This window comes from Gopherus evgoodei, chromosome 4 (assembly GCF_007399415.2).
Source record: "Gopherus evgoodei ecotype Sinaloan lineage chromosome 4, rGopEvg1_v1.p, whole genome shotgun sequence".
In the NCBI taxonomy this organism is placed as follows: Eukaryota; Metazoa; Chordata; order Testudines; family Testudinidae; genus Gopherus; species Gopherus evgoodei.
Window position 1 is genome coordinate 67,333,327 of NC_044325.1, and position 22,004 is coordinate 67,355,330.

The window sequence follows — 22,004 nt, forward strand, 5'->3', positions numbered from 1 at the left end:
GATCAGGACCGGTACCAGCCGCTGACTCGGTGCCGGGATTGGGACCGGGACCTGCCACCGACGCGGTGCCGGGAGGTCGACCTGGACCTGCCACCAGCTCGGTGCCGGGAGGTCGACCGGGGAGCCGATCGACGGCGGGAACGGCTCCTAGAGTCCCGGTGCCGGTATCGTTGGCTGGAACCAGACCGGGACTGTCTGGAGGACGATCGGTGCCGCAAGTGCGACCGGTACCGCCGAGGGGAGCGGTGCCGGGACTGCGAGCGGCGGCGGGATCTGGAGCGACCACGGTGCCAGGACCTCGACAGCGAGCGTGAGTCCCGAGATGGCGCTCTCATCATCGGTTTGCCTCTGGACACAACCCGCACCGGAGGTACCGGGGGTGGAGGCTGAGTTGGCTCCGTCAGGGCAATTAAGTCCCGTGCCGAGGCGAAGGTCTCCGGCGTTGATGGGACCAATAGCTCAACCCCAGATCTTATGGGGGAGCTCGGCGGGACCGGACTCGACGGACCCTCCGGGCCCGGAGTCGACGGGATCCCTGTCGGTAGCGCCGTAGCAAATGCAGGTGCCGGGCGCTTCACTCGAGTCTGCCTGGATGGAGTTGCAGACTTCGAGGGCCTTGCTTCTGAACCCGGTGCCAGGGAAGGTCGGTGCCGGGGAGTCTTCCCGGTGCCGGCGCGGTCCGGTGCCGGTGTCGAGGTGACGGTCTGCGACGCTGCCGGGTCGAGTGCCACTTCCATGAGGAGAGTCCTAAGTCTCTGGTCTCTCTCCTTCTTTGTTCTAGGCTTAAAAGCCTTACAAATGCGGCACTTGTCCGAGATGTGCGATTCCCCCAGGCACTTTAGGCACGCGTCGTGGGGGTTGCTGGTCGGCATCGGCTTTTTACAGGCCGCACATTGCTTGAAGCCCGGCGAATCAGGCATGGACCCGGTGCCGGGTAGGGCTACGGCCCAAACCAGCTAACAAATATTTACAAGTATTATTTACACTATTTACTATATTACTACTTAACTAACTACACTTAACTACTAACTACAACTATAAAACAGTACAACAAGGAGAGCTAGGGACGTGGAGGACAGCTATGCCGCACTCCACAGTTCCAACGACCGACACGGCGGTAAGAAGGAACTGAGGAGCGGGTGGGCCGGCAGGGGTATATATCAGGCGCCATGGCGACGCCACTCTAGGGGGCGACCTGCCGGCCCACTGGAGTTGCTAGGGTAAAAAGTTTCCGACGAACGTGCACGCACAGCGCGCACACCTAACTGGAATGGATATGAGCAATCACTCGAAGAAGAACCAATGGAACTCACTGCCATGGAATTTCATGATGGCCAAAACTATAACTGGGTTCAAAAGAGAACTGGATAAGATCATGGAGAACAGGTCCATCAATGGCTATTAGCCGATATGGTCAGGGTTGCAATCCCATGGTCAAGGTGACCGTAAACCTTTGACAACCAGCAACTGGAAGTGGAAAACGGGGTGGATCACTCCATAACTGCCATTTTTTGTACCCTTCCCTTGAAGCTCTGGTATGGGCCACTGTTGAGCTAGGATACAGGACAACAGTCTGACCCAATATGGCACTTCTTCTGTAACCCTCACAGATGGCCACAACTATCTTCAATACGATGGCACCAATGTTACTCTTAGCACCTTCTCTGGGACCCAGCACATCCTGTCCTCACTACACTTGTTAAGCCAGAGCATAGACATGTAATTCCTGATCTGGCTTCTCTACTGTTGCAAAGCAGAACTCTAGCAGTCTCACTTAGTTTCTGAATGCTACAATGAAAATAAAGATAAGATAAATCCTTGCTGAACACAATGATTTAAACTTTTCTTTTGAGGCTAATATTGTCCTTATAATAAGAAGTTAGCATAATTCATTCCCCACTTCAGAGGAAGTGAAACATACTTGATGCTTTGTGATAGAAGTCAAAGGTCACCTCTTCCTCTGGAGCCTTTTCTAGCTGCTGCTTCTCTTCCAGTAAGCCCAGAGAAAGGAGGTGAAGTACCTGTGAAAGATGGAAATAATAAAACTCAATTGCTACCAGAGGGCTGTAAAACTGGACATATTGACAGCAGAACTTAAGGAATACATCACACAGCGCAATAGTGCATGGATCTCAAACAGAAGATTCAATAACCACACACAGAATATACAAGTGTACTTAACTAGGCATGACCCCTGCTTTTTCCTTGCATTAAGCTTAGTTGATCCTTACATGTTTCACATCAGCCATGTACAAGCTTTACAAGTCATCATCAGCAAAAGTGCACACTCTTAATGAATTAATGTGCCTCAAAGCATTTGCAGTGATGCTCAAACGGCGTTATTAAAACAGTAGGGCTTATTAGTCAATTGAGCACAACAGAGGAAGTCCTTAGGTTAGCATAGAGAAAGGAAAGTTAAAGCACTGGCTAAGTCCATTCTGATTAGCCTACAGCCTGGCCAAGCTGTAGTGAACCACATTGTTGAAGCTGTCTGACTCCTTCCAGCAACCAATTCTTATCCCTCAGCCTCACACCTTCCCATTTCTTTGTTCTCAAGCTGAGGCATAGTGCTCAGCTTCCCTGCTGAGAGGTGGAAAAATCTATCACTCCCGGGTCACTGATTGCTAGATGTCCCATCCAGGCTCAGACAGCTAGGTGACAGTCATACCAATGTTTCATGGTCTGCCCTGAGAGTAAACAGTCCTTTTCCACACACAGGGTAACAATGCAGCATACAGGGGAAACTGAGGTACACACACAGGTCATACAAATATTACAGAAAATTCCCACTTCATCACAACATATCAGTGTTACAGAGCCAAGTTATCCCACCTTGCTTCTTTAACAAGCTTGTTTTTACATGCAGTTTTAAGTCAGAAAACCAGACAACGCAACTGTCTTGAAACAGCTTTCAGAGATGAGACAAGGCAAGACTGTTAAACACTTCAAGTTACGCAACTGCAATACTTATTTTTGCAAAGTGCTTATTACTACTGTAAATTACATTTAAAGTTTATAGAGGAGGAAGAAGATAATGGGAAACCTTTTGCTGGATCAGTAAAATTTATAAAAACAGCCTTTTGGATCAAAGAGGTCCCTTTCTTCCAATTAAAATATTGGTTAACCACATTTATAAGTTTAGAAATATTAACACAATGTGCCTTTAAAATAAAACTAAACAATGTACTGGAAATGGTAATACTGTAAGAGAGAAAGGAAGTAAGATTCTGTTTACCAAGCCTATGCTTATCTACCAAACACCACAAATAACTGACTTTAAAAGTGTCATCCAGTGCCATTTAATTAAGGTGTAATGTAGAATGATCTTCAAATCAAGTCTAGTATGTTATGCCAATGTTCAAGAGATATGTAAGATTACAGTTTACTGTAGCGCGCTGCGTGTTTACAAATAGACAAGAGAGTGTTTTAGCATCAATAGTTAACCCAAATTAAGGAGGAAAATACTAACGCAATCCATACCATCTGGATCATAGCTTCAGTCCATAAGTGGGTCTCCAGTTGTACTGCCCTTTGAAGGATAGTCCTGAGGATATACATCATGATATCACAGTTCAGAACTTTCACCACATTGCTGAACGCTGGGCTGAATTCAGGAGGGGGAGGAGGTGGCAGTGCTAGAAAAGAAGTCACATGCAGGCATATTAATAACGTCCTAATATTTCCTACCAGATTGTGAGCAGGAAGTGGAGACAATAGGTAAACTGCTACCAAGTGCGAGGGTGGGGGAGTCTGAGTATATTTCAGTCAGTGAGCAAGTTTCCCATCACATGCACTAGCCTTTTCAAGGAAGTTTTCACCGTTACCTCCATTTAGTTTGTATGTAAAATACAGCGTCCGAAAAAAGTGAGAGTGCATGAGAGACAAACAGTTGCAGATGCTTAGAAATCACAGCTCTGAACTTTTGAAAGTTTAAATATTTTGTATGGTCTCTCAGCTTTCACATAGCCTGAGTTTTATAAAGATCGTTAATGAAATTTTAAAAACATGCATAATGGTCTTCCAATACAGCTGAGGGCCAGAATATTTTATCTTTTCACAAGCAGCAATATGGTATACAGAACAGTACAGTTCTTCAGTTCCTTTGTTTCTGTAATATTTGACATTAAGTTCTCAAATTTTTATAGTAGAAATTTGCATGCAAAGCACTAAACAGAGCCTGACACATGCCAGTGAAGGAATAGGAATACGTATTACCTTACAGACATTAAACTTTACATTTATTTGAATTGCCCAATTTACATGATATCCAGTTTGACAAGGCACTATATAAAAGTTAGGATTTAAAAAAAAAATCTTACAAAAATGTATAATTGTTTTCTGCACTCCTGCTATTTCCAGTAGTGGGGGAAAGTGAAAGATATTGTATGTAAATGTCAATGTACAAAGTAAACAAACGGGGAGGGACAGGGGTGTTACTTATAAACAATGGAGATATAAAATTCAGACAGAATGCAATTTCCAAGTCGACTGTGTCCTTTTAAACAAGTGTCAGGTTACTTTTCTTCAATCAGCATTTTTCAGTTGAAAGGCTCCCAAAGCACACTATACAATTTTCTAAGAAATAATTTCACACACTGCTGATATAGAACTCTGCAGCGCTGCTTAAAAGTACACAATATTAAACCACAGTTTAGAATGGAAAGCGAAGACCAGTGTATCCAGCTGAAAACTTGGGGAGAAATAACTAGACAAATACCATTTTATTAGTATACTGGAATTAACAACAGTGGGCAAGACGTTGGTCTTAAACGTAATGAAATTGTTCATACGCAAATAACAGCCCAGTGCACCAACAGTTTTTCCCAAAGCTCTTCAATTACAGTTCATGACTTAAACTGTGATTGTGGAATTAAAAAGAGAGGTTAGGGAAAGAGGGGACAATAGTTCTGTTACAAATGAAACATTAGAGTCTTATTTCTAAGTTTCTGACACACGGAGTTTGCGACTTTTAAAGTGAGTTTTGATTGTTTGTGAAAGATATCAGATTTATGGTAGCTTACAATGAAGTCATCCATAGAACAGCCACAGCACTGGCAGCAGCAGTACAATCTTCCCTACACTACCCTACCAACCATATCCCAGAAAAACCACCTACAAAAGGAGAAAAATTACTTTAGTCTCCTTAGTCTCTCTAGATTGTCAACAAGTTTGCCTGTTTTGACAGTGAATTGAATTTGTGGACATCTGTCCACTAGAAACTAAACTGAGAGCCTTCCCAAATGTTAAAAAAAAAAAATTCAAATCAACAAAAAGATGTCTGGTGGTAACACGTTATGGTCAATAAAGATCTAGGTCTATTTCCAGCCTGTGACCCTGGATTCAATACAATTTCTATTCCATTATCAACCCCTGAGCCACAAAGTTTTTATTTTATAAGCACAAAGGAAACCAGTGCACTGAACCATAGCACTTGGCCTATCATTCAGTCCAACCTTTTACCTTCATCTCTGTTTTCTTGTTTTCTTCTCTTCTTCTGCGTATGTTCAGCCTGTAAGAAAGTTGGCCTAAGTTATTATACCAACAGCACTGGAGGATTCTTCAGTGAAACCCATCAGGGACAATAGACTAACAAACATAGCAAGACCCACAGATTTACTTTGACACTCCACCCACACTGTATAATAATACATCAGCATATGAAAACATGTTGTGGGCCTGGATAATAAAACTAGTGCAAACGCTACAATAAACCTATAGTAGGAATAAGTTTAACTTTTCTTAGTACATTTTATAACAGTGTGTAGAAAACTACAATTATTCCCTTGAGGTTCTGTGTATATTACCTATCCATTTATACAAATATAAATTCAACATATTCTCTTGAGAACATCTATGAGGAAGTCATTTTTTTCCCAAAAGAGCCTATGCATTTAAACTCTCCTCTATTACAAGAATTTAAAAAATGTGTTGATCATGTATAGTATTTCTTTTGATCAGCACATCTCAAAGAAGAAAAAAAATCTTGTGAAGATAGCTCTCCACCTAACAAAATATCTTTAGGCGTAACCATGTTTAATATATTTTGCAAATTTATATTAGTTAGATTTTTTTTTACTTCAGTACAATACTGCTCATCCAGGGAAATCTAAAAGATAGAAAAAAATTGAAAAATAATTTGTAAAGATCTGCTTTGACTTGTAGTGTACTACAAATGAGCAACGCAATTACTTCACTTTGCCCAGAACAGTGGTCCCCAAACTTTTGAGGGTCACCCACCCCCTTATCTCTGTCCATGTTTCCCCACCCCTGGAGCCAGGGCCAGGAGTGGGGCTGCAGCTTGGGGTGAGGGGTGGATAGGGGTAAGGGGGCTGAGGTTGGGGATGCAGCTGAGGGTGGGGCTGGGAGCAGGACTGAGGCTGGGACAGAACCACAGCCAGGCTGTGGTGAAGGCTGGTAGCTGGGCCTGCGGCCAGGTCTGGCTCCACTCCTGGCCTTGCTCCCAGCCTCTGCCCCAAGCTGGGAACAGAGTTGCGGCTGCTGGGGGCTTGTGTGGGGCTGGAAGCGGAGCTATGCCAAGCCTGGGGCCGGGGCCGGGGCCAGGAGCTGGGGATGCCGCTGGGAGCGGGACTGGGAGTGGGACTGAGGCTGGGACAGAACCACAGCCAGGCTGTGGTGAAGGCTGGTAGCTGGGCCTGCAGCCAAGTCTGGCTCCACTCCTGGCCTTGCTCCTAGCCTCTGCCCCAAGCTGGGAACAGAGTTGCGGCTGCTGGGGGCTTGTGTGGGGCTGGAAGTGGAGCTATGCCAAGCCTGGGGCTGGGCCTGGGGCCAGGAGCTGGGGATGCCGCTGGGGGCGGGGAGGGGCTGGATGGTGCTCACTTCCCCCTACACACCCAACAGACAGTCCTCCACGCCCCTCTAGTGAAGCACACCCCATACTTTGAGGGCCTCTGGCCCAGGACTAGATAATATTTAAAAAAAAATCTTTTAAATGCACTGTGGAACTATGCACATTTATTTAGGGCTAAATTATGCTTCTCCCCCAGTTTGGATGAGCTAGTATTTTGTCTTTTTTTGACTTGGCATCTTATTTTTCCTAACAGGTATTTTTACTAGAGCTTAACAGTCTTGTGTGACATCTGGCATCCCAAAGAGATTTAAGTCCTTTTACTGCCATACACAAAAGGAAGCTGTAGTGTGCAACTAAAGGTTTAGCTGAACTTAAAAGATGGAGAGCAAATGGAGATTTCAAACTTCATAGCAGAAACAGAGGGAAAAAAATACCTGTAATGCGGGGTTGGAGAAGGGAAAACCACATAGGCACTGCTCTTAAAATGCATTGGGTAGATCCTTAGCTGGTGTAATTTATCACAGCTCCATGGATTTACACTGGCAGAGGAGCTGTCCCATCATGTCTTCACTACACGTTCTATAATTTGTACCCTAGATGGAGTCTGTCTCCAGTATGCAATCTGATAATGCTTTTATTAACCTACATTGCTTGTCACCTGTTAAAAAACTGAAAATTTAGGCTGGAGTTTTCAAAGGGATGAAAGTGAGTTAAGCACTCAACTCTCTCTGAATTTCAGAGAGAGACAGGCACCTAAATGCTTTAGGTGCTTTTCAAAATTCCCAGTCTAAACGTTTTGGACTCACAGCATGCATTAAAACGGTTGTGGGTTTTTTTTTAAGCTACACATATACCAAAAAACCCCACACTGGTATTTTCTCGTGCTGCATGGGAGTGGAAATTCTCAGGATTATCATTGTGTTTGTGAATCTGAATAATGTTTTACTAGACGACTGATGGTAGTTTTTTACAGCTTAATTATAGAAGACCAGTTTTTGTCATATGAAAAATGTGTTCGCTGTCTCCTCTGTCAAAAAAACAAAAGTTAGCTTCCCTGTGAGTATGGTTCGAGGGTTAAGTAGAATACATTAATAATATATCTTTGATTCATTTCTTTTAAGCACTTTAACATCTTGAGACTCCATTACATCTCTCCCTTCAGTTCACCAGGTTTGTTTAGGCAGAGAACAAAAGTGAGTGCTCTCCTCTGCCCTTCACATGGTCTACCTTGCTGTGCTGGGTCTTGGTATAGTGATAAAAGAACATATTGAACTCTTTCATGCATTCATCCTTCAATTCATAAACTCCATGGCCTGACACACCCGGTTTCCTAAAAAAACATTTACAATACACGGATTAACAACACATCCTCAGTGCTTATTTATAGCACAAGCAGCAAGTAATGTAATTACTTCCTAAGGGAATGTTAAGAGTGAAATAGAACACAATTGGACTTGGCTCTGCATATTTAAACAAGGATGATAACTTCATTATATTATGAAGTACAAACAGAATTCAGTTACCAGTTTTTAACTACCAGCAGTACACTTTCCTATGGATCCTGCCCATTGCTCTGACACATGGCACCAGGAGATTATTCACAGATGAATTAATTAAAATTTTCACCTAGAATTTCAGGCATTTGGCCTGCATTGGCCTCACTGTATAATCTTCAATTCTTTTTCAAGCAAGGCACTAATCTAAGTAACAATTATATGCTTCCTAGTGAAGTACACTGAAAGGTCTCTTCTTTTAACCCTCATCCTACCCTTAAAACAAAAATCCTAGCCATACCTATGGTTCCCTTTGGTTAAATGTAAACAGAGAAAGCCACACGCAATTCAGAATAAGGGAGACTTCAAGAATTGAATTGGAAGTTTTTGTTGTGTGGGGTTTTTTTTTGGGACAGAATCATAACTGATCAAAATCAATTCAGATGTCAAAGTACCATACACGATGGTTTCCTTGGTTGCCTACGAAAAGGATATTTTCTACCCACAGCTGGTAGCCAACAGTTTTCTGGCAGAAAAGCAAGTAAACAAGTAAAGAGCAGTCTAAACTAAATATTAGGGGAGATTTTCAAAAGGTAAAAATGGCAAGTAGCAGTATGGTGGCCAGCTACCACAAAACGAGCTTTTAAAAATCTCCTCCATTAATATGGGGGACTCCAGGAGTCGCAAGAGTTGTCAAAATGAATTTGAAAAAAACTCTCAGGCCTTCCATATCCCTATTTTACACTTACATTTGCTTTCATTTGTGTAAGAAAAGTATTTCAAGCTTACAAAACAGGAAAGGAGTTTGTGTAGCACGACCAACAGTATAACTAGGGTACGTCTATACTGCAATAAAAGACAAGCAGCATGGTTGCAGCTGGCCTGAGTCAGCTGACCTGAGCCAGAGCCCAGGCTCTGCAACCCTGCGAATGGGGTGGGTCTCAGAGCCTGGACTCCAGCCCGAGTGTCTACCCTGCAAATGTTAGCTTGGCAACATAAGCCTCACAAGCCCAAGTCAATTGACCTAGGTTCTGAGACTCAGTGCTGTGGATTTTTTTATTGCAGTGTAAACGAATCCTTAGAGCTCTCATCCCTTCACCTGAATGTTATCTATAAAGCAGTATTAAGAACTTACTTGAATACGGCCACTTTGTTTATTACTTTCTCCAAGCCAGTTTCATTGTTTTCCTGTTAAAACATTTAACACAGAGCATATTTTTACGTACGCATATATACTACAGTATTAGGTTACAGTCTAGAATATTACGACTAAAATATGTCAGTTCATAACATGCAAGACTAATCTATCAGTATCAGAATTTATACCAGCCTGTATCTACTCTCAGAAAATCACCTCAAATCAAATCACTTGTGAAATACGCCATTATTTTTGCAACAAAAACCCATGGACAGTTTGCATGGTGAAATATGAAGAGCCATCTAGATCAATTCCATATTTAACCTATGGACTAATGTATTTTGTCAATGCTCATCCAAAATTCAGATATTCAAATTACAAATTTGGTGATGAGTAAAATAATAAAGTACTCCCACCCCTGGAATGGAAAATGTAAAAGGATGTCCAAGAGAGCCTCCTCTGCTCACTGAACTACCTTCAGACATTGCTTTTATCAGAGTTGTGCCCCATTCAAAGAGCAAATTTTTCACTTTACTATTAAGGGAGGGCAGGCCACACAGTTTTTAATTCTGAAAGGTAGTCTCTAAAAATGGCATCCGTGGAATCTATGTTTAGGGTTTACAATAATTTTCATAATATACTCAGCTTGAAAGCAAAATGAGGGTTTTTTCTCCTACCTGACAGCCCTATAAAAATCAGTCTGGGCTGTGACAGTTGAAATGAATTCTTTCCATCTTGTTCTTTATCAGAAGTAAATTTTTCAGCAGAACAAAACTATACTTTCAACTACACCTGTGCAATTGTTTTCAAATAGATTTGCACAATGGTAACTGATTAGAATTTAGTAAATAATACTGTTGATGCATAAGATGGAATAGAATTTACCCCTCTTTCAGCTGCACTAGCTCTGCAGGTCCAACAGAAGCAATCATTTAGAAAAAAAAATTGTTGTCTAGTTAGTAGCCAGCATCAGCTCCTGGTACCAGCTTAGCAAGCAGGTGCTTGGGGCAGCCACTCCGGAGCGGGATGGCACGTTCCGGTATTCAGTGATAATTTGGCAGAGGGTCCCTCACTCCCGCTTGGAGCGAAGGACCTCCCGCTGAACTGCCGCAGATCATGGCTTTTTTTTTTTTTTTTTTTTTTTGGGGGGGGGGGGGGTTGCTTGGGACAGCAAAACCCCTGGAACCAGCCCTGTGTTAGTAGCTATGACTAAGAATAAACTCACTAGTCCTGCTCCCTGAGTACCAAAATGCAATCCTTCTACAATAGTTTTTCAGATTAGAACCATACTATGAATGTGTATATTGTACTAGGACAATGACTGGTTCTAGGATGCTGTTGGCTGCAGGCTGCCAGTCTAAAGGACACAGACACACGTAACTGTGGACTGTTACATTTCCCTTGAAGAGCACCATGCATTTATCTTTAACCGGGGGGCGGGGGGAGGGGAAGTGGGGAGATACTCATCTTACCAATATGTAGTCATACTTCACTGTAACTCTAAATCCAAAATCTGTGGTTTCCATCAAAAGAAAAACGTCAAACTTTCATCTAAAGAAACAGGGAGTAGAAAAGGGAAAGAAGAGGGAAGGAAGCAAAAGAAATAGACTCACATTCTCAGGCAAAGATTTGGCAATAGCACTGTGAGCCATCGGTTCAATGCAGAGCAGATGAATAATTTCTCTCATTGTAATTTCTTCTTTTGTCACACTACTCACTCCAGGCACATATCTTTCCCCTACCGGGAAGCCATAAAAAGAGAAAAACGGAAAACACAAAGGTTAAAAATACACTTCTGATTCACTCATACACAAAAACAGTTATTAACCTGCTCTGTAATTGTTCTTCTTCAAAATGTGTTGCACATGTCCACTCCACTTCAGATGCGTGCATACCCAGTGCAGTAGCGTCCCGAAGCTGTACATCAGGTCAGTGCATGCCCTCTCTACTGCCTCCTACTGTTACACAGTGTTACAAAAAGGTGGAGCCACACTCTACCCCAATGGTCCCCAAACTGTGGGACTGCGCATTCGGGGCAGCAGTTGTGCCTGGAGGTCATCTGACCCAGGAATCTGCTCAGGAATAAGCTACTTCAGTATACCTGAGGGCTGAGTCACTGCAGGCTCTGCTTATGGGATAAGTCAGTGAAACTGAGTTGCTGCAGCAAGTCTACACTACAGCTGGGATCAGTGCTCTGAGATCGATCCACCGGCAGTCGATTTAGTGGGTCTAGCGAAAACCAGCCAAAATCAACAGCAGATCGCTCTCCAGCCGACCCCGGTACTCTACCCAAGACAAGTGAGGTAAGTTGATGCAAGAGTCTCTCTCGTCGACCCCTCGTGGTAATTCGACCTAAGGTACGTCAACTCCAGCTATGTTATTCATGTAGCTGGAGTTGCGTAGAGCAGGTCGACTTAACGCGGTTGTGTAGACACAGCCTGGTCCCTTCTGACCTATGAGTCTATGAGTCACTGCAGGCTCTGTTGGAGGGGCGAGTCTTGGCAGCTGAGACAGCAGCCCTGGTCTTACTGTGGGTTTGCCTCACCGGTGGGGGGGGGGGGGCTTTAAACCCCTGGAAGGGGACATGATACCTCCCCCTGCCTCCTAAAGCGCTGAGTGAAGATGGTGGTTGCCATAATACACTGCAGTGGGTTCCAGAACAGCCTCCTTTATTGGGAGCACTTCTCAAGATCCCAAGATATTAACCAATCTGCATGAGCTCTTGTGAATTATTTCCACTTGAATATTTAGCAAGGAAGCCACCCTCTGCAAGAGGTCCTAGTGGGCCCAATAATTGTTTGGAGCAGGTGAGGAAACACCAGATACTAGTCGGACAATGAGGAGGAAGAATCCAACACTAGTTGGTGGAGATTTGCCCAGTCCCTCCAAATGGAGATTCACTGAGGCAGGTTCCCCATGTTCAGTACTGGGATTGGCACTGGGACTGGCTTCCTGCAGTTCTTGCCATGCAGGTTCACAATGTCTACCAGAGAATGTAGAGGGGGAAGGGAATGGAGAGAATTAGGAGACAGCAGGAAAATCCATGAGTTCCAATACAGCCACTGATAAGGCACTGAAGCCCAATTTCTTCCCAATCATGGCTCCCTACTAGCCAGCCAACAGGGAGACTCTGCTGGATACCAAAGGTGAAAACTTCTCAGAGGAGACTGAAGACCTATGTGATGCAGCCATGACATTCAAGACCCCACTTCTAACTTATCTTAGCCAGGGAAGAGAGGTGTCTCTTGGTGCCAGGAGTCCTTAGAGGACAGCATTGGGGAAATTATAGCTGGGTTGTGTATGAGGGGGTACCAGAGCGTCCACAGGGTACCCATGGTATTGGGTACTGAACACGAGTAGCCAGCAAATCTGTGACATTGTCCATCGGTAATGGTCGAGATGTCTGCTGGACTCCCAGAGAAACTAGCACCAAGAGAGACTCAGAAGATTGTGTGCCAGGGCATATCCCTTGGATGTTGATGGCATCAGGAGGCTCTCTTGATGCTGAGCGTAGAGTGCACTTGGTGCTGAAGCACTCTGTGGTGCAGACACTATTCTCCCCTTCTTCCCAGTTTGATCACTGGATGTGAACCTTGCTCCTCTGGGATGACAGGTCTCCAGTGCTGTTTCTTAGATAATGGAGAAGGAGATTGGAGCTGAGACTCTCTCCTGACCAAAGCAGAGGCATTTGGTGCCCACCCTGAGCAAGAAGACTCCAAGGGTGAGAACAAAGCTGTCTTCCTAAATGCTTAGTTTGACCTCCCTGTTTTGTTTTTTTCAAGTTCTGGCTTAAAGTCCCTGCAGATTTGGTACCTGTCTCTAATGTGAGCTTCTTCCAGGCACTTCAGGCACCCATAGTGTGGTCGCTGACTGGCACTGGTTTCTTGCATGCATTGCGAAGTTTGAAAACTGGGGACTGAAGCATGCCCTAGCCCTGGGCATCAGAACCCAATCTAGAGGGAACTAGTCATACTAAGTAAACTAGTAAAAAAGGAAACCTAACAGTAGAAAATTAAACTAAACTAAGACCATAAAACAACTACTAAACAATAAAACACTAAGAAAATGGGATACACCTACAACAGCAAGATAAAACACTCTGACAATCATCACAGGCGATAAATAGAACTGAGACAAAGGCTGGAGCCAACCTACTGTTGCACAGCAGCATGAGAAAAGATACCGATGTGTACATGGAGGGAAAAATTTCTGACGCTAGTGCACTGGGCGTGCGCGCACTTGAAGTGGAATGGACATGTGCAATCAAAGAAGAACTATACTCCTGTACAGATATTTCATAGGACAAAATTTGTGAAACTATCCCCCGAACGATATTTGAGGGCAAAAGGGAGTAAGTTTTTTTCTTTTTTTTTAAACTGTCAATTTTTTTTGCTGCCAATAAGAACTCCATACTGGTTCAGACCAGTGGTCTTTCTAGCCCAGTATCTTGTCTTTCAACAGTGGTCAGAGTCAGTGGCTTCAGAGGGAATGAACAGTACAGGACAATTATTGAGCCACTGATGGAACCTGTCCTCCATGAACTTATCTAATGCTTTTTTGAACCCAGTTATACTTTTGGCCTTCACAACATTCCACTGGCAACAAGTTGCAGAGGTTGACTTTGTGTTGTGTGAAGACGTACTTCCTTCTGTTTATTTTATACCTGCTGCCTATTAATTTAATTGGGTGACCCTTGGTTCTTGTGTTATGTGAAGGGGTAAATAACACTTCCCTACTCGCTTTTTTCACACAACTCATATTTTTAATTGATCTGCTGTATCCCCCTTCAGTCACCTCTTTTCTAAGATAAACGGATCCACTCTTTTTAATCTCTCCTCATATGGAAGCTGTTCCATACACCTAAGCATTTTTTTTGCCCTTCTCTGTGCTTTTTCCAATTCTAATATATTTTTCGAGATAGGGAGATCAGAACTGCAAACAGTATTCCAGGTGTGGCTTAACCATGGATTTTTTTTTTTTTTATCATCAATCCCTTTCCTAATAATTTCTTACATACTGTTAGCCTTTTTGACCACGGCTGATCATTAAGAGAACTATCTACAATGACGCCAAGATCTCTTTCTTGAACGGAGACTTTTTTTTTTTTAAATGGTGTTATGTTTTATCTCTGCATACCATCTGGAGGTGACATATACCCAGTCAATATGGCAACAGTTGAAGTCCCATATTATTACTGGATTTTCTGTTTTTGTAGCCTCTTTAATCTCCCAAATGGTTCCTCAGTTCCTAATAAACCTAAATCCCTCCTCCCAACACCATCATCTCATACATGCATTGAATGTTCTGCCTGTCTAACTGGCCCTGCATGCAGAACTGGAAGCATTTTGAAGAATGCTACTATGAAGGTCCTGGACTCTCATCTCTTGCCTAACAATTGACCTCCAGAACCTGTCTCCTACCTTTCCCTAAGTATTTATACCTACATGTATCACAACCACCAGCTCCTCTCCAGCATTACACAAGCCTATCTAGATGTCTTGAGAGGTCCGCAATCTTTGCACCCAGCAGGCAATTCACCATGTGGTTCTCCCAGTAGGGTTGCCATCCCTCCAGCATTGTCCTGGAGTCTCCAGGAATTAAAGATTAATCTTCAATTAAAGATTATGTCATGTGCTGAAACCTCCAGGAATACATCCAACTGAAATTGGGAAACGCTATCTCCCGCTCATCACAAACCCAAATATTCAAGGTTATCAGTGTGTTCTTATAATAAAGTTTCTTTGGTGAGGTAAAGGAATTTGCTTTGCTTTCTCAATACTGTCACCTATATGGTACAGCAATGTAAATAACATTAGAAATATTTTTAGTTAGTTACATCACCACATCAGGATAATGGATATCAGGCATAAAGTTAAGGGATAGGTTCTTCTCTTCATAGTATACCTGAATAACAAATTGTGGAATTATCTAACAGCCTATACTGTATACAAGACACTTTAGTTTCAGATGTCATGTTTGCGTGTCACAGAACCACCTACTTAAGAGTTATCCAGCATCAACCCCAACCGTTTAAATTAAAATACAGAGAACTGTCTAATGGAAAAGGTCATCCATCAAGTCTGTCCTTTCCAGCAGCAAATATCCATAATTTTTTAACTACTGCCCTGCAAAGAGGAAAGAAGCTAAATTACAGCCAATCCAAAAAGCAAAAGAAATCCCAAACCACAAAAATCAGATTTCATTTTTACTGTAAACAGAGTTTCTTACCCACAACATAGATGAGAACCTGCAGCATTTCTTCTATTAATATATTATATTGCTTGGTCAAATCCTATAGGTTTATAAAAAAAACAAAAACAAAAAAGTTGCTGGGTCAGGGAATAATACAGTTAAGTGAGAAACCCAGGCTTGAAATTAACTTAAGGGTTTCCACAGATGACACTGTGAACATTTGAGCTGAGACCAAATTACTGTTTTAATAGAAAAACCACCCTCCAACCTGAAGCATTATAATCTGGAGAGACTGCCTAGACGATCATCTGTGGGTATTATTCTGTGAATAAAATGCAAATTAACATAGTAGGAAGGGATATAACTGAGAAAATTATGTCCTGAATGAAGAGGTAGGTGAAAACCCTACACACCCTGAAGAATTGACAGGAGAAACCAGAAAAACTGCATTAAGAATAAAAAGATACATGAATATGCCTTTAAGGACACTGATGTGCTGAGGGGGAAAAGCTTCCTGATTTTTATCAGACAACCTATGAAATAACAGTACTGGTAGAGAGACCTGTTCTATATACAAACAGTAATGCTACTTATTGCATACAGAGGATAAAGGATGCAAACCAAAGACATCCTGGAGCAAGATATTAACACAGAATGTGGAGAGAATTAGATGAGAAAGACACATTGCTTTTCTTTGATAAAAATCATATGCCATTCCAGTATTAACATTCTTTGAACTGCACAGTGACTAGCAAGCAATTTGGACAGAGACATTGAAGACAGCAAAACCTACTTGTTTTACACGAAGAACAAGAAAATATCTACTATAGAGGGGAAAAAAGTCACTTAGCTAATCACTGGATCACTTGTAACTTATGTTACTATTTTTGGTAGGGTCTTATGATTGCAGTCAAACAGCTACAGCTAGTTTCCTTGCTGATGTTCTGTAACCTTGAAAGAAGAGAATTCATGAATAGTTCCTTGCTGTTTACCTGGTCTTTGGTGGGCATGATCTTCTTGAAGGCACTGACAAGCTCATACCTCTGTAGTATCAGCAACAGGAAAAGGTTTGGATCCATAAACGATGCACCAATCTGCCAGATACCCCACATCCCAAGCGCTTTGGTTAGTATCAGATTTATTCATTAAAGTATGAAAAATATCCCTCTCTCAACATCAATGTTAAATAGGAAATAAAGCTAACAAATTCAGAGCTAAGTACACAGTGAAAGTAGTTCAAGATTTAAACCACAAAATTATGGCCTACACAAATTAATGTTATAAAGTGTTTCAGTTGAAAAATCAATGCATAGCTTCTGGATATTTTGGAAGTCTTAACCCTTGAAAGGGAGCTACCAGACATTAAAAACCATACCCAAAAGCAGAACTAAAGAACTGACTTAAATATCCTATCTGGCCATCTTTGTAAGTATATTGTTTTCAACTACTAGGCAAGGTAGAGGATCTGTATTTTGGGCAAACATGAGACGGGGAGAGAGGGGCAGAGAATACAAGTAATGACAATAAAAAGTAGAGAAGAATTTCTACATCATGTGACTTGCAATGTATGGCTGGGTCATTTGTGCAATCGGTACTATCCAGATATAGGGAAGCTTATTATAATTTGTGTTGCTACATAGCACTAATTAAAATTAAAAGCAAAACCACACAAAATTTCATGAATGAGACAAGACACTGGAAAGTACTTTGTGTCGGCAGTAATTTAAAAGGTTTCTACCTGCAGCATGATGATGTCTTTATCATACATCTCTTCTCTACATTTAACATCCTGGTAATAGAACACCTGTGTAAACAAATAATACAAACAAGGCTTCACTAGAGAAACAACAGTCACCTAAAAAATTCCTTTATATTTTCTGCACATTCTATTTTCACAAAAAAGAGCTTCAAACATTTGTTCCCAGAAGTTTAAAGTGAGCCTACACTGGGATACTGTGGCTTTCAAGTCTTTGTACAATCCATTAAATTACACATATACTGCACCTCTTGTTTCAATTCATAGTCCTAGATTAACATGCACCCACTAAATAGGGAAAATAAGGTAAATGTAACATCTTCAGCTATTAACCACTTACTCCTCACCCGTTAAACATCCCAGGTTCTCCAAAGCTGTGGAGCATTCTTTTTTCACACTGAAGCAAAAGGAGATTATATCCATGTATCTAAAGGGCAGAATTTTGCCTTTAGTTTTCCATGGCATCTACAAAATACAATGCACTACAGAAGTGATTGTTATTGATAATTAAGAGGTACCCCATTAAGAGTCCTTTGGGACTTGCAGATCTTCATTTTTTCACACAATGATAACTCTAGGCTAAGTAGTACCCTGGTATTTACATTTATTATGACTGATAGCATTCTGTGACAAAAAATTAAAAATTCTGTGACAAAAAAAATAAATCAAGTTTTATTTGTCAATAAATAAATGCAGAGGCTCCAGCATGGCAGTGGGGAGCAAAGGACACTGGCTGCATAAAGTGGGAGATCACCCTGCAACCTTCCCACCCCTGGGACACAGACTCAGTGGTGAGGCTACACCCGATCCTAACACAACACAAGGCCTGGACCTGCCCCACAAAATCCCTGAGGCCTTGCCCTTCTGTGCCAGGTGCAACAGGTGTGGGGCAGGCCGACTCAACCAGGCAGGATCCAAGTGTGGAGGGGGATCACTATGGGGGAGATCCAGGTGTGTGGGACAATCTGGGTGCAGGCAGCTCAGTGGGGGGTCTGGGTGTGGAGGGATCTGGATGCACAGAGGCTCACTGGGGGGGTTCCAGATGCAGGGGCAATGGGACTCTGCAGGGGATTCTAGGTGAAAGTGGTTGGGAACTCCATGGAGGGGTCTGGGTGTGGGGTTCTCAGCAGGGGGGCTGGGTGCTAAGGCAGTGGGGCTTGGTGGGGGTCTGGATGTGGGGGTTCAGGGTGGTGCAGGGAAGTGGGTTCATCAGGGTGGGAGGTTCGAGTGCAGGGAGCTCAGTTGGGGGTGGTTTGGGTGTAGGAGTGGGGCTCCAGAGGCATGGCATCTGGATGCAGGAGACTCCAGATGCAGGGGCTGAGGTTCAACAGGGTGGGGTTTGGGTATGGAGGACTAGGGAGGTTCTGGGTGTACGGGGTGAGGCTTGTTGGGGGGTCTGGGTATGGAAGGTCCGGATGCATGGGGGTTGGGTGGATGGGTGAGCAGCTCCCCGTACAGTCACCCTCCTCCTGCAGGTGAGGAGCTATGGAGAAAGGAAGCAGTGAAGGATGCTGAGCTTCCTGCAGCTGGGGGAGGTTTCTGGGGATGGGTCTGACACAGCCTCAGACACTCCTTGCAGCGGGAGAGTGTCCCATCGTCTCCTGCCTCCAGCCCAGCTGGGACTAGCATAGACTCAGACTTTAAGGTCAGAAGGGACCATTATGATCATTTAGTCTAACCTCCTGTACAAGGCAGGTCACAGAATCTCACCACATCCACTTTGGGGGAGGGTTAGCTCAGTGGTTTGAGCACTGGCCTGCTAAACCCAAGGTTGAGAGTTCAGTCCTTGAGGGGGCCACTTAGGAATCTGGGGCACAGTCAGTACTTGGTCCTGCTAGTGAAGGCAGGGGGCTGGACTCGATGACCTTTCAAGGTCCCTTCCAGTTCTAGGAGATAGGATATCTCCATAAATTTAATTTAATTTAATAACAAACCCCTAACCTATGTCTGAGTTATTGAAGTCCTCAAATTGTGGTTTGAAGACCTCAAGCTGCAGAGAATCCTCCAGCAAGTGACCCGTGCCCTTGCTGCAGAGGAAGGCGAAAAACCTCCAGGGCCTCTGCCAATCTGCTCTGGAGGAAAATTCCTTCCTGACCCTAAATATGGCGATCAGTTAAACCCTGAGCATGTGGGCAAGACTAACCAGCCAGCACCCAGGAAAGAATTCTCTGTAGTAACTCAGATCCCATCCCATCTAACATCCCAACACAGACCACTGGGCATACTTACCTGCTGATAACAGAAGATTAATTTTGGCAATTAATCTGGCAATTGGACTATCCCATCATACCATCCCCTCCATAAACTTATCAAGCTTATTCTTAAAGCCAGATATGTCTTTTGCCCCCACTACTCCCCTTGGAAGGCTGCTCCAGAACTTCACTCCTCTAATGGTTAGAAACCTTCGTCTAATATCAAGTCTAAACTTCCTAGTGTCCAATTTATATCCATTTGTTCTTGTGCCCATATTGGTACTAAGCTTAAATAATTCCCCTCCCTCCCTAATATTTATCCCTCTGATATATCTATAAAGAGCAATTATATCCCCCCTCAACCTTCTTTTGGTTAGGCTAAACAAGCCAAGCTCTGAGTCTCCTTTCATAAGACAGACTTTCCATTCCTCCGATCATCCTAGTAGCCCATCTCTGAACCTGTTCCAGTTTGAATTCATCCTTCTTAAACATGGGAGACCAGAACTGCACACAGTATTCCAGATGAGGTCTCACCAGTGCCTTATATAACGGTACTAACACCTCCTTATCTTTGCTGGAAACACCTCGCCTGATGCACCTTAAAACCACATTAGCTTTTTTCACAGCCATATCATATTGGCAGCTCATAGTCATCCTGTGATCAACCAATACTCCGAGGTTCTTCTCCTCCTCCGTTACTTCCAGCGTGTCCGCAATGTGTAACTAAAATTCTTGTTATTAATCCCTAAATGCATGACCTTGCACTTTTCACTATTAAATTTTATCCTATTACTATTACTCCAGTTTACAAGATCATCCAGATCTTCCTGTAGGATATCCTGGTCCTTCTCTGTGTTAGCAATACCTCCCATCTTCATGTCATCCACAAACTTTATTAGCACATTTCCACTTTTTGTGCCAAGGTAATAAAAAGATTAAATAAGATTGGTCCCAAAACTGACCCCCGAGGAACTCTACTAGTAACTTCCTTCCAGCCTGACAGTTCACCTTTCAGTATGACCCGTTGTAGTTTCCCCTTTAACCAGTTCCTTATCCACCTTTCAATTTTCATATTGATCCCCATCTTTTCCAATTTAACTAATAATTCCCCATGTGGAACCGTATCAAATGCCTTACTGAAATCGAGGTAAATTAGATCCACTGCATTTCCTTTGTCTAAAGAATCTGTTACCTTCTCAAAGAAGGAGATCAGGTTGGTTTGGCATGATCCACCTTTTGTAAAACCATGTTTATTTTGTCCCAATTACCATTGACCTCAATGTCCTTAACTACTTTCTCCTTCAAATTTTTTTCCAAGACCTTACATACTACAGATGTCAAACTAACAGGCCTATAGTTACTCGGATCACTTTTTTCCCTTTCTTAAAAATAGGAACTATGTTAGCAATTCTCCAGTCGTACGGTACAACCCCTGAGTTTACTGATTCAGTAAAAATTCTTGCTAATGGGCTTGCAATTTCATGTGCCAGTTCCTTTAATATTCTTGGATGAAGATTATCTAGGCCCTCCGATTTTGTCCCATTAAGGTGTTTGAGTTTGGCTTCTACCTCTGATGTGGTAATATCTACCTCCATATCCTCATTCCCATTTGTCATCCTACCATTATCCCTAAGCTCCTCATTAGCTTCATTAAAGACTGAGGCAAAGTATTTGTTTAGATATTGGGCCATGCCTAGATTATCCTTAACCTCCATTCCATCCTCAGTGTTTAGCAGTCCCACTTCTTTCTTTCTTTTCTTATTTATATGGCTATAGAAACTTTTACTATTGGTTTTAATTCCTTTTGCAAGGTCCAACTCTACATGGCTTTTGGCTTCTCACTTTATCCCTACATGATCTGACCTCAATAAGGTAGCTTTCCTTGCTAATCCATCTTCCACTCCTTGTAGGCTTTCTGCTTTTTCTTAATCACCTCTCTGAGATGCCTGCTCATCCAGCTTGGTCTACAACTCCTGTCTATGATTTTTTTCCCCTTTCTTGGGATGCAGGCTTCTGATAGTTTCTGCAACTTTGACTTGAAGTAATTACAGGCCGCCTCCGCCTTTAGATCCACAAGTTCTTCAGTCCAATCCACTTCCCTAACTAATTTCCTTAATTCTTTAAAGTTAACCCTTTTGAAATAAAAAACCCTAGTCCCGGATCAATTTTTGTTTATTCTTCCATCTAGTTTGAACTGAATTAGCTCATGATCACTCGAACCAAGGTTGTCCCCTACAACTATTTCTTCTATGAGGTCCTGACTACTAACCAAAACCAAATCTAAAATGGCATCCCCTCTTGCTGATTCAGCAACTACTTGGTGAAGAAATCCATCAGCTATCACATCCAGAAAAATCTGAGCCCTATTATTATTACTAGCACTTGTCCTCCAGTCTATATCTGGGAAGTTAAAGTCTCCCATGAT

The 22,004-nt window shown here is 42.8% G+C and overlaps 1 protein-coding gene across 5 annotated transcripts in view; it reads right to left on the reverse strand.

Annotated features, from left to right (window-relative positions):
* Positions 1 to 22,004, reverse strand: part of UBR1 (ubiquitin protein ligase E3 component n-recognin 1) — a 157,500-nt gene that overhangs the window by 71,203 nt on the left and 64,293 nt on the right. For all 5 annotated transcript variants that reach the window (XR_004000019.1, XM_030559608.1, XM_030559607.1 and 2 more), the window contains exons 18-26: positions 17,370 to 17,435; positions 16,624 to 16,725; positions 15,668 to 15,731; positions 11,053 to 11,177; positions 9,437 to 9,489; positions 8,036 to 8,138; positions 5,461 to 5,509; positions 3,481 to 3,635; positions 1,922 to 2,021 (exon numbers count right to left, since the gene is read on the reverse strand). Coding sequence is in view for 4 of the 5 variants with exons in the window: in XM_030559608.1 (XP_030415468.1) it covers positions 1,922 to 2,021; positions 3,481 to 3,635; positions 5,461 to 5,509; positions 8,036 to 8,138; positions 9,437 to 9,489; positions 11,053 to 11,177; positions 15,668 to 15,731; positions 16,624 to 16,725; positions 17,370 to 17,435 (817 nt within the window). In the remaining variant the exon portion in view is untranslated. The remainder of the gene's footprint in view (positions 1 to 1,921; positions 2,022 to 3,480; positions 3,636 to 5,460; positions 5,510 to 8,035; positions 8,139 to 9,436; positions 9,490 to 11,052; positions 11,178 to 15,667; positions 15,732 to 16,623; positions 16,726 to 17,369; positions 17,436 to 22,004) is intronic.